Consider the following 16221-nt stretch of genomic DNA (forward strand, 5'->3'; position numbering starts at 1 on the left):
CTAGAGAAATGAGAAATGAACTGTTTTGAAAACTGTTTTTGCTACTAGTACTAATTTCATTTCAGGTAGTTTCTAACTCCATGACAGCAAATTCCAAATATACCAAATACATGTTTCGTTAAATCAAGTGATGCCATTTAGTAGTCTCTTCATTCACTAATGTCTCCATGGTCTGTTAAATAGAGCATCTGCTGAAAGCAGCGGAAGGTCAGGGGTTCGATCCCCAGTCGCATCATACAAAAAGATGTTAAAAGATAATACATATATACTTGTTGTTACCCTGCCTGGCATTCAGCATTAAGGGGCTAAAACAAGGACTGGTTGACTTGAAGGCAATATACTGTTTAGGTCAGTTAGATAAAAAGATCAATAGCTGAAATATTCTGCCATATATTTCTCAGGTAGCTGACCAGTCTCAGGTGGAAAGTTTGCTTCTTGCTACCATGGCATCAATTTCAAGACCTGAATCGAAATTGTATGAGCAAAGTCTTTCATGTCCTTATGTCTTTCAACAGTGTTCAAAATTAAGCATGGACGTTAAGGAGTCCTTGTCTTAACCCTAATGTTAAATGTTAAATATTTATCGAATACTTAAATTTAAATTTCTATCGGAGCAAACCTCAACCACCCTGGGACTGTCATAATTTCGAACTCAGGCTGTATGTCAGAAACATTTACTAACCCTTACTCTATCTTTTTAAACTAGAAGCTTTTTAGCTGATTTTTCTGATCTTGCTTGTGACAATATGGTGTGATGGGAAATCTTCCTGATTAATGAATGTCTTTATTAATTAGTCATGGGTACATGGTAATGTCACTATGTAACGGTTCCCAACAGTAAATGTTTGGTAGGTGGGGTTTTCCAGATTATTAGGGTCCAGTCTAATGAGGTTTCACTGTATATGAGCAACATGGGATACATGAAAAAAATCTGTTGTGAAAGTCTTGTGACGAGGTAGCCTGTAGTTTCTGGCAGGGTTTCCAAATTAACATAAGTCTTCTAGTCCAAGCCTAGAAAGTTCAGAAAAGACTTGAGATTTCCTAATCATGCTAATGGACTACCACTTTTATCATTAGGCAGCCTTTGAAATTCTCTCTAGTCCGCCGGATAAAGTCTACTTAATTGTGCTGAAGGCAAGTAAAAACTCAATGGAGTAGTTCTTATTGACTAGTAGCATTGAAGGGCTATTTTTTCTGATCCAGTTTTTAATACTTCATTGCAGTTTGTTACAAATTGGTCCTGAATAAAGCTGACCGAAAATGTAAACATGGTAAACATTTCTGTCCTGTTTAAGCAGGACTGGCCACATACTGTGAGGACCAGAGGAAAAAGGTTTACACTAGTCCTATGGACTCTGGACTAGAATTTTTAAAAATGAATTTCTAAGGCTGATTAGGTAGCTTGCAATTCTGTAGTAGGTCAATTTTGTGTAGTAGTGAACTAATGTCTGACAAAGTTTTTGAGATGTATTTTAGCAGCGTAACAGGCAATTTATGCCTATGTTTGGTCAGGTTTTTTTCTAGCTGTGAACTAGCAGGCTAGTGCAAATTTCATACACAACCTTGTCATGCTTGAAGATGAAAGCATTCTATTATACCAATTTAAAACCTTATGAAATTATAAATTATTAGATATTCATTCCTGCCCGCCTCACTACCAAACACCAAGCCTTGTTGAAAATGGCTATGCATGTTCCCTTCATTGTTTGCATTCATGCTTCATCAATGGCCTTATTAGTTATGGAACTAATAAAACACCAGGGTGCCGTTGTACAAAGCGATCATAGCGATTTTAACTCCCTTACCTTAACATTGACTTACGACAACCGTAGTGCTGAGGTTGTTTTGTACAACAGCACCCTGGTTAGATCAAGTTGTATTAATCTCCCCATTTCACTTCCTCATGCTTCTATCATTGCCCCCATGGCCTGTATTGATGCTGTGGTGTGTTGACCTGTTGTTGTGCAAGGTGTACACATGCCAGCTACCACCAGTATGACCTGTCAGTACGTGGCCAAGTCCGAGCGGTCCGGATACTGCTCTCTCGTGGTCGCTGGTACATACGGGGGGTGAGTACGAGGGTTGCTGCTTTGGCTAGTAGACTAGTAGACTAGTAACTGGCTCGCATCCACACTCACACTCTTTGGGTCCTCGTCTTCGGCTAGTAGACTAGTACCTGGCTCGCATCCAGACTCACGCTCAATGGGTCCTCGCCATCATAGACAAGCTAGACATCATCAATCCTCAAACCGCTGGAAAACCGAATTTGTGTGGCAATATTCTGACAGTGGTCGAAACTGAAGATGTTTTATTGCAATAGCTGAAAATAACATTAAGGTCCTCAGTCACGTTGGATCACAGTGTTAAATACTTTAACCAGAAACCTCAAGGACTCGGGGACCTCTTAATTCTAATGTTTTATTTGACAAGTTTAACATTCACACATGTTATTGATGTTTTGATTATTAAACATTCTGAAGAGAATGTTCAGAGTTTGGAGTGGTGATTTAAGGATTGATTTTGAAGAGGCGCTTGGTTGTATTTACGTCAATATGTATGGAGAGCGCCCAAACCTGCACACAGTCTGTACATAGTACATGATCAATATATGATCTAAATCTTTATCCTTGTTAAGTTTGAGAATTCTGTACAATTATCCTTACTGAAATTAGTCCCGCATTATCTCTTGACAACAAGTAAGGTCAATTATTCGCTGTATTAGTTTATTGCAGCTATTGAAACTGATGGTTGGTGCCGGAGTAGTTTGCACCGATTCTTTATCAACAAATGCAATGCTGATAAGTTCATACATTCAAGATTTGTGGATGTTTCACTCCGTTAATGGTTGCTGTTTAAGGCTTGTAGTTATTTCATAATTTTTTTATGTATTCTGAAAAAGAAAACGCTCTACAACATGGAAAGATTACAATCATGACAATAGCAGTATACTTTGAAACATGGTCCGATATGAAACTTTGTGCCTATGTAAAGATACACTCAGCTGTGAGAGAAACAATGTTAATTCTCAGTCCGAGGGAAGAATATTAAGTTTATCTGTGGTTTATGTCCATGTGTAGTAATATTGTGCTGATGACTTTTCTGCAGGTCCATAAAGGTCTCAAACAATATATACTACTCAAAAGAAGTTACATTCCCACCATCAATACTATCTTACAAGAGACACATGCATATAAAAACACAGAATAAAATGCACACAAGTGATGATCATGTGAAAGGATACAACAAATCTATTTTTAACTTTAGTTTATGACTGCAGATTTTCATGTCAGAAACGGGGCGGTCGGGTAGCCTAGTGGTTAAAGCGTTCGCTCGTCACGCCAAAGACCCGGGTTCGATTCCCGACATGGGTACAATGTGTGAAGCCCATTTTCTGGTGTCCCCCGCCGTGATATTGCTGGAATATTAAACCATACTCACTCACTCATGTCAGAAACTACAGCTTAACTACAGTCATGTGAAAATATTAGTTTTGATTAGTATACTTGTATCAAGCACTGAGGAAGTCAACATGGTTTTGCAAGTTTTGAGTACATTAAGTACTCTATTGCTTAGTACTTAGAAGAATACTATTATAATGAAGTACTTGGCCCAGTCGTCTAAGGCGCCGCGATTCGCTGTGCAGAGTTGAGTCCCCTCGACACGCCAGAAACCTATGATTGTGGGTTCGAATCCCGGTTCACCCCGATTATGTTTCAAGGTTTGTCAGCACCATACCTGTGCTCATTGGTTTCACCGAAGTGGTAAACGTCTGACACCTGCATCACTTCGGGCTTTCCTCTACATTAAGCTGACACGCTGCGAAAAACTGGAATAATGTTAAAAGCAGCGTTAAACCCAACTCACTCACTCAATACGCAATATTTTTTAAGGAAAACTATGTATTTAAAGCTTTGTTATAAATGCTTTTTCATATCAGTTGAGGATTAAATTCTTGAATTGAAACCCCTATTTTAGAGCCCATATTCTATGTGTCTACAGTCTCTAGTTGCATTGTGTACTGCATTGGAATGTGAGCTTGTCTCACAAAAGCAGCTGTTGTGTCTGATCGTAACAAGATAATAATTGCAGATACAATATAGACATTACCTATCAACAGCTGTTGATGCAGTTGTTGATGCACGGCTTGGTGATGAAGACAGCTGTTTCCACAGCGTCAACATACAGCATGGTTCATAGTAACAGTGAAAGATTTTTATCTCACCTGGCTGACAGTCAGGGGAGCTTAGTTGTGAGTCAATCATTGTCCATCTACCCATCCATTATTATCGTTTGCATTTTGAACATCTCTGAAACTACAAGGCCTTTGTAACTGAAACTTTGTATGAATGACCCGAGCTATGTTTTTTCTAGAAACAGCTGATTCCAGTGTTTGATATTGTGCGCAATGATCCACACCATCAGGGCACAAAGTCACACAGTCAGTCAAGCCAGACCACCCAATCAATTTAGTCGACTCTTGTGACCGGCATAGGCTTCTGGGGCCCTACTCTAAACCAGATTCCCATGGGTGTGTGGTTTGCGTAAGAACATATAATAAAGGTTTGGGCATTTTTATATTTATTTTTATTTATTTTTTACAAGGCCTATGAATCTGAAACATCATGAATGAAGCTATTGTGTCTGTAACAAGTGCTCACAGGATTTTGATCCGATGTTAAAAATGGCCACCTCAGCAACTATATTTAGGTACGCATTAGTGGCTATTTATCGGCCATTTTCTTTAAAATGTATTGAAATTTAGCATAACTGTAGTTGGTAGTGGGGCCTAACATGTATGTTCCATTTTGGGTATATCATATATTTTGACCTTGATTCAACCTTTACAGCATAACAGATGATATCACCAAAGCTAAAATGTTGATAAGGCAAACAGCTTCTAGTTATGTGCAAAATTGGAAAATAATATCTTAGATACCACCACACACAAGTCTGCCACCATGTTTCATCAAATTATCTGAATACATTGAGGAGCAATAACACAAAGTAGGCTTTCGCATGTTTGCCATGGAACCCAAACAAAAAAATGGTTCAAGCAACACAAGCAACATGAGGAAAAACTGTCGGTAGGATAGATTGGTCCAAGCAATGTTTTGACACCCTACACCTATATAGAATATAGGAGGCACTAGCAAAACAAGTTCAAACAGATCCAAACAGTCCACAGATTTCACTAGGGTGTCAGTTATCCCTGGCTGACCAAAGCCACAATTGCCGCATTGCTTCAGCCACAAGCACTTCAAGAGTGAAGACCCCGGGTAGAATAGGTCTTCAGCAACCCATGCTTGCCGTAAAAGGCGACTGTGCTTGTCGTAAGAGGCGACTAACAGGATCAGGTGGTCAGTCTCGCTGACTTGGTTGATGCATGTCATCGTATCCAATTGCATGGATCAATGCTCATGATGTCAATCACTGGATTGTCTGGTCCAGACTTGATTATTTACTGACCCCCGTCATATGGCTGGAATATTGCTGAGTGCGGCGTTAAACAACAAACAAACAAACTTCAAGAGGGTTCCCTTTCACATGACAGACTACTACAATCCCGTGACCCCCAGTAAACAAGACACTGACCCTACACATTTACCATGCTCTTTGATATCTCCTCCTCCACTACTGTTGGACTGATGAAGCTGAACTTTGGCATGCAGGTTCCTCCTGATAAAAACATCATATTTATTTCAGAGTCAATGTGATTTTATTGTAAAATAAAAAAAATGTTTTTATATAAAATTAAATTTTACAAAAAGTATTAAAATCTTATTCTGAAGAACCACAGGACAAGGGCTTTAGCTTTGTGGGAGTCTAATGAATATAAGAAGATCTAAGTTTGTTCAGGGCATCACTATTTGTACTCTCTTTTTTTCTGGAATCTTTTGCATAATGTTTTCTGTAACTCACTGTTGTTACCAAAGTAAGGATGAAGTGTCATAAAATTATTTCTTTATTAGTTAGGTGAGCTACAGAGCCTTGTGGGTCTATTACTACTCTTTTCGGCTTACATAAATAATAATAAATGCAAATGCAAATTTTTTTGCCTATTTAATATTAATTTGATAAAAAAAATGTACAAAATATGAACAGTTTGTTCCACTGAATTGATATTGATATTTAGATAGTTGGGTTTTGTTCACACGTTTGCACAGTCGGTACAGATGACTTTCTTTGTCTGAAAATGGATTGGGCCTGAGCCAATAGAGAGTTTGGAGAGGCAAATGTCACGTTTAACTAAAGAAACACAAATAATATTGTGTTCATGTACCATCAGATAATGAAAGACAGTAGCTACTGGCAGATGGCACAAGTTGTTTACCATGTTAACTACACTCAAACTAACATATTGCTTGAATTTCAAAACATTCACACTATCTTTTTGTCAGTTGAGGAACATGACCTTTGATACAGGGTACTCATCTTTCTGAAACCTATAGTCAGCTGATAGTATTTCATGGGAGAAGACTGAACTCATCCACAGATGCACAGTGCATTATGATACGTTATAGGCTGGACGATACGATCAATCATTAGCCTGGCACTTTATGGTATATTTACAATGTTTAAGGATGTCTAAGTTCTCGCTATCGCTATACAAAGATCTGAGGACATCCCATTAGGGGTCAAGTCAGAACAACCTTTCATGCGACCAATCAGAGCGTCGCTTACCAAAGTGAATGTGATTTCTAATCATGCAACCTCGAAAACTTTAACACGGGGTATTCAGAACGATAGTTACGGGCTTAACGGCTGAATCCATACAATCTAGACCATCTATTAGCCATTCCAGAATGTTCTTTTATTCTTGTTTCAAATTTTGTATCGAGAATTTGTCAAAATATGTTTCGAAGTGTTGTCGCCAATTTGATATTAGTGCCGTAAAGCATGAGAAAGCTGCCTTCTGATTGGCTAATGTCGCCTTCTTGTCAGTCATTTCATTGGTCGGTCAAAGTTCGCGCAAGGTCAGTCTGACGTGACCCGTAATGGGATGTCCTCAGATCTTTGTTCAGCGGCAGCGAGTACTAAGATCTGAGTTTAATGAGATTTGGTTTATGCTTGTTCAAGTGACACCAAACACGCAATTGGGATCGATGACATGCATCAACCAAGTCAGCGAGACTGACCACCTGATCCCGTTAGTTGCCTTTTACGACAAGCATAGTCGTCTTTTACAGCAAGCATGGGTTGCTGAAGACCTAGTCTACCCTGGATCTTCACGGGTCAGCCGGGTATGAGAGTCAGTGTATATTGCAGTATATGGAGTGGGATATGATACTCGTCATAACACACAGTCTTTCATACTAATCATTATGCACTGTCGTCTTCAAATTTTCACTGATGATTTAAATAAAACAACAATTGCAGCCTTTAATGTAGTTCATGCTGAGCCACATTTCAGCTGTCTGTCTGACAAGCCACATACAGATTTCATCTGATTTTCAAATTTATAAATACCACTTAAATGTCATTAATAAGAAATATCATAGATATAAAGTATACATAATAAATATATATTTGACGTTTAATGAACATGATAAAGTTTAAACTGTAAAAATAAGATTGATAATTAGCAGATGTGATCACTGCATGTTTGAGCATCCTGGCCACTGTAGGGACATCAGCTCTATTTTCTGCCCTCTACCAATAAATATAATAAAATATGTAATAAAGTAATCATAAGAATATGTTGATTCTACTTCAGAAAGTAGATTCAAGTAATTTCTCTGACTTCAACCATGTAATGGTTGATATATACATTCTCCACATTCTTCATGTAATGACCTATAGTTGCATCAGTTTTTCTTGTTAAACTACAACAAAGAATGGCCAGTGAATATCTAGCTCAGTATCAACTGCTGCAACAATAGCCTGACATCACCATCATAGTTTAATATAGGCAAACTGTACTTTTGAGGAAGGTTGCTTTAGGTGAGCTGGCAAGTGCCTAGTGTTTTCCTTGCCACATTTCCACGTGTCCAACATCAATTCCAACATGATAGCCATAACTGAGCTTATCTTGCTGAGGTAATAGACCAACACTCTACCAGGCAGAGACATGGCGACTAGTCCTAGACTTGTGAAAGTCCAGAAGGACTAGTTGTTTTCAACCAAGATCTAGCTCTTTTATTGTAACAATCGACGAAAATGAGCTCCCTACTAGTTAGATTTGACCAGCTCTGTCTACCCCTGTCTACTATGGCCTAATCTCTCTGGCAGGGTTCCATTACCCAGGAATGACAAGTTTAATATCAAGGAAGGTTGTGGAGCAGGAACGATCTCTCACATATAGCTTTATAGCAGCGGGATCCCATTTTGGGTAAGGGTCTTCTCTCCTCAGGTTCCATAGATGGAGAAAAACCATGTCCAAAGTTTCATTATCAATGAATTGTGAATGAAATATACTTCTAAAAAGAAATTAAGGACCACCTGATTCTTTCACGTTAATATGGTATGATAATATGTCATGACATGACAGGAAGAATCAGCTGGTCGTTATCTTTTTATTTAGTGGTATAGTTTAAATTAATCTATGCTGAAACATGATATATATGCAGTGTCTGTTACAAATGATTTCAAGGAAATAATAATGGTTATACAACAGTCCTCTTTTTGGTGCACAGGTGACCCAAACATCTTCACTTTGCAGAGTTGCATCCCTTAGGTATGCCAGAATCCAATGATGATGGGTTTGAAACCCGGATTCACCCTGTGTATGGTTCTTGGTTTGTCAGCACCCATTGGTTTATCTTAACCTGCTCAGAGACCAATATCTGAAGCAAATTTCAGTAAAAATTCCAAAATAGGAATTAATTTGTTAAAACCAGCATCACTACTGGCTTTCCCCCACATCAAGCTGACATGCCATGATATAACTGAAACACTGTTCAAAGTGGTGTTAAACCTCACTTACTCACTCTAGTCACCAGAACGATTCTCGTTCTAAACAACCAGAGACTACCAAGGGAACTGCATTTTCAAAGTGTGTCAACGTGTTTGAGCCCAGTGTCCCGTCACTTAAAGTATTGTAGCTCATTGTTATGTTGAACACTCGTGATTATCACTCATGGTCATGATGTTGATATACTTTTAGGAATGAATTTTCATTAAAAAAAACTGATTTATCCTATGGCTTGACAGGGATAGAAATTAATGTTTTCTCCATCTATGTAACTGCCTGTTTCTATCAGCTAGCATGACAAAAACAGATTTCATACTTCTTAAATATGTCTGTTTCTCCATTAACAAATATTGACACAACTGTAACATGAAAATGTCAGTCAAGTTTGCTGTGATTTCAAAACTGAAATTGTTTACTTTTGACAAAATGTCTGAAATCTGTTTATGTTGTAGATTGTTGATAAAGCTGTTTTCTTTTTCAGAAAACTGACAAACATGTTGATGTTCAATTTGATTGATGATTGCTATTATTATTGTTGCTGAAATTGTTAACAAATGGTTAATCAGAATGCAGAGATGCATATATAAATTATTTACACACTTTAATTAAAGATTAATACATGATGAAAGTAATGATAATAGCAGTATTATTCACCCCAGAAACCTCAGCCAGATAAAGCTGTTTGCTGGCAGACATATGTTACATGTCCTATATAAACAGTAAACAGCTGATTGATTATATGTACATTTCACGTGTCAATGATCATACCTTAACATACCTTGATAAGCTGGGTGACTGTAAATTGCAGTTCCGCCAATGCATTTCAGTTTTATTCGTAAACTAACTGGTATATAAGCCATCTTGCACATACTGACTGTAAAACAAGTTGCTGCGAAAACTACAACTAGCTAACCATATTTAAGATCATGATTCATATTCAAACGAAAACGTCTTGTATTTTGTCGTTTCTTTTGGGTTTTTTAGAACATTAAAGTGTTTTGATTAAATCTTATCAGAGTAACTCACACACCTCGTATAATTTCAGTGCATGAGATGTGTTTGCAATCTGTGTAACTGATCCTATAAATCATTAAGAAGAATCAGTATGTACATCAAAATAATGTAATATATATATTCTCATACAGTAAGCATTTATGCATTGTTTGCTATATACAGGTGATGTATGGTGCTATAATAATTGTTTTTAGATCTGTGCTTCAACAGGGCTCAAACTCACTCACTCACTCACTCACTCACTCACTCACTTGTTGTGTTTTAGCACTCTTTTGACAGGCAGTGTGGGGTCTCTCCTGTTAGACCGATATGGCTGGCAAATGCCGTTCTATTTTATTGGTAAGTAGTCCATTTGCTACTCACGATTATTCAGGGTTAGAAACTAAGTTGAAAGGCCTATTGGATAACATACCAGAACACCCACTAACTCCACCATAAAGAATGGGACAATATGCTGCTGAATCTCTTTTATTAAATATATCGTACTTGACGTAATAAGCACCCAGGGCGCTCTCAAAATTAGAAATAGGCCGCTCTTATTAGAATATAATTTTGATGGAAAAAACAACAGAGTTTCATGGTTTATGCTGAAAGCCTGAAATGATACAAAAGAAAAGTCTATGTGTATTTTACACGACAGATATTTTTTCCAGAATTTAATTGCCCATAATAATGTTGCATAACACACGAGTGTGTATTATACTTGAATAAATAAGTGAACATTGATCAATCAGAAGGGTTGCTAATTGGGATTGTTCGCTAGCCAATATATTAGCAAATATCGCCATGGGCGCTTGTTAGAGCGGGGCGCTTATTACGTCAAATACGGTAATTTGCAATTGGCCTGCTGATTAAAACAGATATCAAAATGTTCTTTCTTGACACACTGCTCAAGTGATAACAATTGTTCCCAGGCTGAGAAATTTACAGCTTGGTATAACTGCCGACCTCCACTCTGGGATAGAGTATGGACATTGTAGTGGCTGTTAGCAGCTCCAATAGCCCTATTACTCTTTCACCATGTTTGTATGGTAGTCTGTACCAAAAGCTATTGAATATATTGGCCATATTATGTCTCTAATCATCATTTTCAGTAGCGTATAGTTATCAAACATTCTCATTAAAATCTGATCTCAGTTCTCGCTACCTCCCAAAGATACCAAAGGTCAGTTTGTTTTCTAATCATGCAACCTTGAAAAGGGTAACACAGAGTATTCCCACAGTTATAGGCTGCACGACTAATTCCATCTAAATCATCTTTCTCTCGCTTCTTTGGGATAAACATTTGAAACAGAAGAGACTTTCAATAGCCCGGGGCCATCTATGAGACATTCCAGGATTTTCATTGGTTCATTTTTCAAATTTTTGTTCAATATTTTTCAAAGCGTAGTCTGGAATGGATGTCTACTAGTGCCTTGAAGCTTGAGAAAACTGCCCTGACTGGCTGATGCTGACTTCTTGTCAGTCATCTCTGTGGTCAGTCAACGTTAGCAAAAGGTTGTTCTTATGTTACCTGTAATGGGAGGTCCTCAGATCTTTGTGTAGACTTAGTGAGCACTAAGATCTGAATTTAATGCCCATTTCTGGTGTCCCCCGCCGTGATATTGCTGGAATATTGCTAAAAGCGGTGTAAAAGCATACTCACTCACTCACTCTGAATTTAATGATATTTTGTTGTCATATAGATTATCATTAGCTGAGCTTCCTAGCCTGAATTGTCCTTCAGCTTCAGACCAGTGTGTAAAGTCACTGACTGGTAATGGAGACGGTTATATAGCATATAGAGGAACAATTGTCATCCAAAGTGTTGGCCTGAGGCTCTCAGAATGGAATTTCATTGTTATTCTTTCATAACAGTTGACATTGCTTTGGTAGGGATTTTTTTAGCTTTGACAATATCTTGCTTTGCATATGTTTACACATAAATTCATCTGCAAAAGTCAATTCTTAATAGATAGCTACAGATTCATATACCACAAAAATGCTCATAGTCTTATTGTCTAACTCTGTATGTATTTGATAGGTTTGTGCGGTCTGGGCTGGATGTTGCTGATGAGATACTGTCTTGTAAACCGTCATAGGAAGAAGTATATCAACTTACATTCACATGATGGGTCCGGGTACCCAGACAAAACAAGAGAAGCACATGGGGTTCCATGGATCACTTTATTTACAAAAGCTGCCTTCTGGTAAGTAGCATCTGTAACCTACTCGGATAACATTATAGACAAATTTGATTGCCCATTGCTTAGATTACTGTTTCTGACAACCAAAAGAACCAACTTTAGCAAGCACTCATGTTTGACATTTATGTAATATTAATTAAGTGGCACTGGCTATTAATATACTACTCAAAAGAAATTAAAGAACACCCGATTCTTTCATATGACTACAGTTAATATTTCATGCCATGACAGATTAACTATAGTACTAATGGAATCTCGTGTTCATTAACCTCTTTTGAGTAGTATATATCATAGTGTAGACACAACTTGCGAGGATCTATTTTCACATTTAATCTATGAAACAACAAACATAAAATATCTTTAAAACATCCTTCTTATGATCATGATCATGATTATTGAATTGTTGATAGTGTTTAGAAGGAACACAGATTTCCCTGAGCATAGGAATCCTGTATATTTGACTAAGATATTTGACTGATGTGTCAATCTCTAGCAAGGCCATAATGAATTGATAATTAGATTTTCATCTCCTTGCCCGAACACCAAACACCCATCTTCCTGAGGCAAGGGAGTTAACTGACATTTAAAGTCCAGTTTCCACCCTCACTGAACTAGGTTGGAATTTATAGGCTCGTAGCTCCACCAGCATTACCAGTTGGTATTTCGATTTATGTCCCTTCTGTATCCCTCATGCTGACCAATCAGATTCCACCTATCATATCACTTGCTATTGCTTCAAACAATATGGTGACATCCACTCTAGATGATCTGTTCGATTATAAAGATATATATTATTACGAAACAGGTCTCACCTTGCAAAATGCATCAAATTACTTGAGCACCTTGATTGAAAAAATGAAAAGTTTTGGAAAATACCTGTCGACACCCAGTTGATGTTACACATGTTTTGCAAATCCTGCAATCAAATGAAATCTGCACAGCAGTTTATGAACCGGATGCTGATTTTGTTACGACTATGCAGACACGTCAGTCCAGCCAAAACATAACTTAGAAATTCCAGACTAGTTCAGTAAATGTGGAAACTGGACTTCAAAAGTCAGGTAACTCCCTTGCCTCAGGAAGATGCCAAACACTCCGCTGCACACCATTCATTTTTCCCCAAGTACCTACAGTTCCCCAAGTACCTACAGTTCCCTAAGTACCTACAGTTCCCCAAGTACCCACAGTTCCCCAAGTACCTACAGTTCCCCGAGTACCTACAGTTCCCCAAGTACCTACAGTTCCCCAAGTACCTACAGTTCCCCAAGTACCTACAGTTCCCCCAGTACCTACAGTTCCCCAAGTACCTACAGTTCCCCAAGTACCTATAGCACGTACAAATGAAGAAAAGCAGTTCATGTGTTGCCTTGTTTCCTTACTTGATGAGAGGCGGTCGGGTAGCCTAGTGGTTAAGCTTTTGCTCATCACACCAAAGACCCGGGTTCGATTGCCCACATGGGTACAATGTGTGAAGGCTTATTCTGGTGTCTGCCGCCGTGATAATTCTGGTTTTACACCGCTTTACTCACTCAAGTTAACTTTACTTGATGAAATATACAACACTGATATCCATTAACAGTTGCTCTACACATTGCAGATTTGTTTGGTTGAAAATCTAATAATTAATTTATTGTGGCCTTATCAACCTGTGGCCTCACATCTGATGAAGTCTATCATGTATGTTTTGTGCTGGAATTGATATTTTTGTGGGAGTTATTATCAACACCTTGGTTAACATAATTAGTTTGAAGCAACAATTGATTGATAGAAGCTGTGTGAAGACAGTTTCTTTCTAATATAATAATATTCGAAATCTATTAGGAACTCTAAGCTAAAGCTAAAGAAAAACAGATTTTTTCCTAGTTAATCTGTCATACCATCAGGTGTTCTTGAACTTCTTTTGAGTAATATACAACACATAAAACCCTAAGAAAAGTCCTTGCAAAATCAAAATACCGATAGTCTAAATCAAAATACGCTTCATTGTGTGTTGACTGCCTCTGGCTACTTGCTGACATTCAGACCAAGACATTCATCATTATTGATATTATCTCTGATCTGCCAGACAATGGACAATTGCTGAAACTCAGTTGTTACATAAGTTGATTTATGGTTGTGCCTATGTAACAGACATCTCAAAAGAAATCTTCAAATGATTAATCATGTTAGGTCAACTTTGTCACGAGGCCAGTGCACCAGATAATGTTTTTGGCCATTGAGCATTTACTCAATTTATTAATTAGTTATCTTTCACATTGGTTAGTTTTCTTTAGTTCAACAATATATTTTTAGTTCCTATGGGCAAGTATGTTAGGTATTTTACACCATTTTTTGATAATTCTACTTGAAATGCTGTTTCAGGTGACTTCTATTTTGTATCTTTGATACCCCAAGTGTAGCATAAACTCACAACCACGATATACATGTTAAATTACCATAACAATGTGTCACACGTAAAGCCTTTTTGTGCATTATTAAAAACTGTGGAGTTCATGTATGTGTGATACCAGTATTTGATCTTTAAATTTTTTGTGTATATCTGAAGCAAGCAATTCAAAATTAATTGGATAATGGTGATATAGTTTGCATGTTTTACACTTATAATATCTGGAGCTCTGGGAGGCACTTCTGTTTCGGGCACTCTCTTGTTGGTTTTCCTTAACTACAGTATGTGAAAGAATGGTTGGTACTGTTTGGATTTTATCTCTTTCAAGTTACCAATCTTGAACATCATTCAAGGAAATTATTATCAGGATTATAGCTTTAACATGTTTAGGACGAACCGAATTTAGTTTCTTGCCAAGTCAACATGATCAGTCGACATGATCAAACAACAGGATCATCATGATCGGGCAGAAAATGTTATTTTTATATTGATCGCTGATGTTCACATTTTGTTCAGTTGATAGACAAATGAACAAGCTTGATTTACAAAAGCTTCTTGTAATTTATTTTATTTATGATAGAACTGAAACTTGCAAGGATTTTCTATTTCAAACAGGGATACAAATATAACAATGCTTACCAATCCTCTACCTCTATTACATCATTGCCATAAATCCTGTATTTTGGCTGCAATCACACTACAACTGAATTTTCAAAGTTTCAACAGAAGTCCTCTTCACTGTCAACTATTCATCACTAGTTGTTCCCAGATAGCACCAAGCAGCATACAACTCTGCTATGTGCAAAGGTGGGAAAGTCCTCACTTGTTTCCAAACATCTACCAACTAGAGTCAGATGATTGGAAAGGTGTACATCAAAATGTCCAGAAACAAACATGAGAAAGAAAATAGGTTTGTCATTGCCACTGAATTGACATTATTTGATTCTATTGGTAAAAGGAACAGCGGTGCTTGCATGTTTTGAAAAGTTAAGACTTAGCTCTGTGAAATGTTATCAATGTTAACTGAAGTTGTTATTTTGAACAATCATGTGTTTTTATTTTCTTTTTATGTTGTTCATTCTCACAAAGCATTCCATCATGTAATCCATCATGGTTTTCTATACCACCTTCTCTAACTTTACAGTAACATGCACCCGACACTTTGTTGTGCTGGTAAAATCAATGGCACAAGTTGCTTAGTATCGACACACAAAAGAGTTTTAACATTTTCAACAACATATTCTGGAAGACCATATTGATTTACTAACAAAAAGAGACCTGAAAATTATGGGATTTCAGTCAGACCTCATTATCGTGAAATGACAAGAATGACTCAAAATTGTTAACTCAAAATATATAAACTTAAACATGTTTGAAAAAATATATGGTTTGAAAGGATGAGACTTCGTTATTCCCCAGTGTCATATGTGAGCACTGTCTGGGACTATGGATACATATCTGTCTTGTACATGTTTTACCATATTTGACGTACTAAGCGCCCGGGGCGCTCTCAAAATTAGAAATAGGGGGTTCTTATTAGAATTTTATTTTGCTGAAAAAAACAGAGTTGAAAGATAAATTTCGTGGTTTATGCTGACAGCCTGAAATGTTTATGTACGACAGACATATTTTTCCAGAATTTTATTGCCCATAATTAAGGGTGCATATAACACACAAATAAGTCTTGTGTACATTGATCAATTGGAAGGGGTGCCAACTGGGAT

The 16221-nt window shown here is 37.4% G+C and overlaps 1 protein-coding gene across 1 annotated transcript in view; it reads left to right on the forward strand.

Annotated features, from left to right (window-relative positions):
- Nucleotides 1–16221, forward strand: part of LOC139478225 (voltage-gated purine nucleotide uniporter SLC17A9-like) — a 36439-nt gene that overhangs the window by 6362 nt on the left and 13856 nt on the right. Inside the window, exons 4-6 of the mRNA XM_071260625.1 lie at nt 1970–2069; nt 10191–10264; nt 11949–12114. Of these exons, the coding sequence (XP_071116726.1) occupies nt 1970–2069; nt 10191–10264; nt 11949–12114 (340 nt within the window). The remainder of the gene's footprint in view (nt 1–1969; nt 2070–10190; nt 10265–11948; nt 12115–16221) is intronic.

This window comes from Haliotis cracherodii, unplaced genomic scaffold (assembly GCF_022045235.1).
Source record: "Haliotis cracherodii isolate W230 unplaced genomic scaffold, xgHalCrac1.p SCAF_4, whole genome shotgun sequence".
NCBI classification, from domain to species: domain Eukaryota; kingdom Metazoa; phylum Mollusca; class Gastropoda; order Lepetellida; family Haliotidae; genus Haliotis; species Haliotis cracherodii.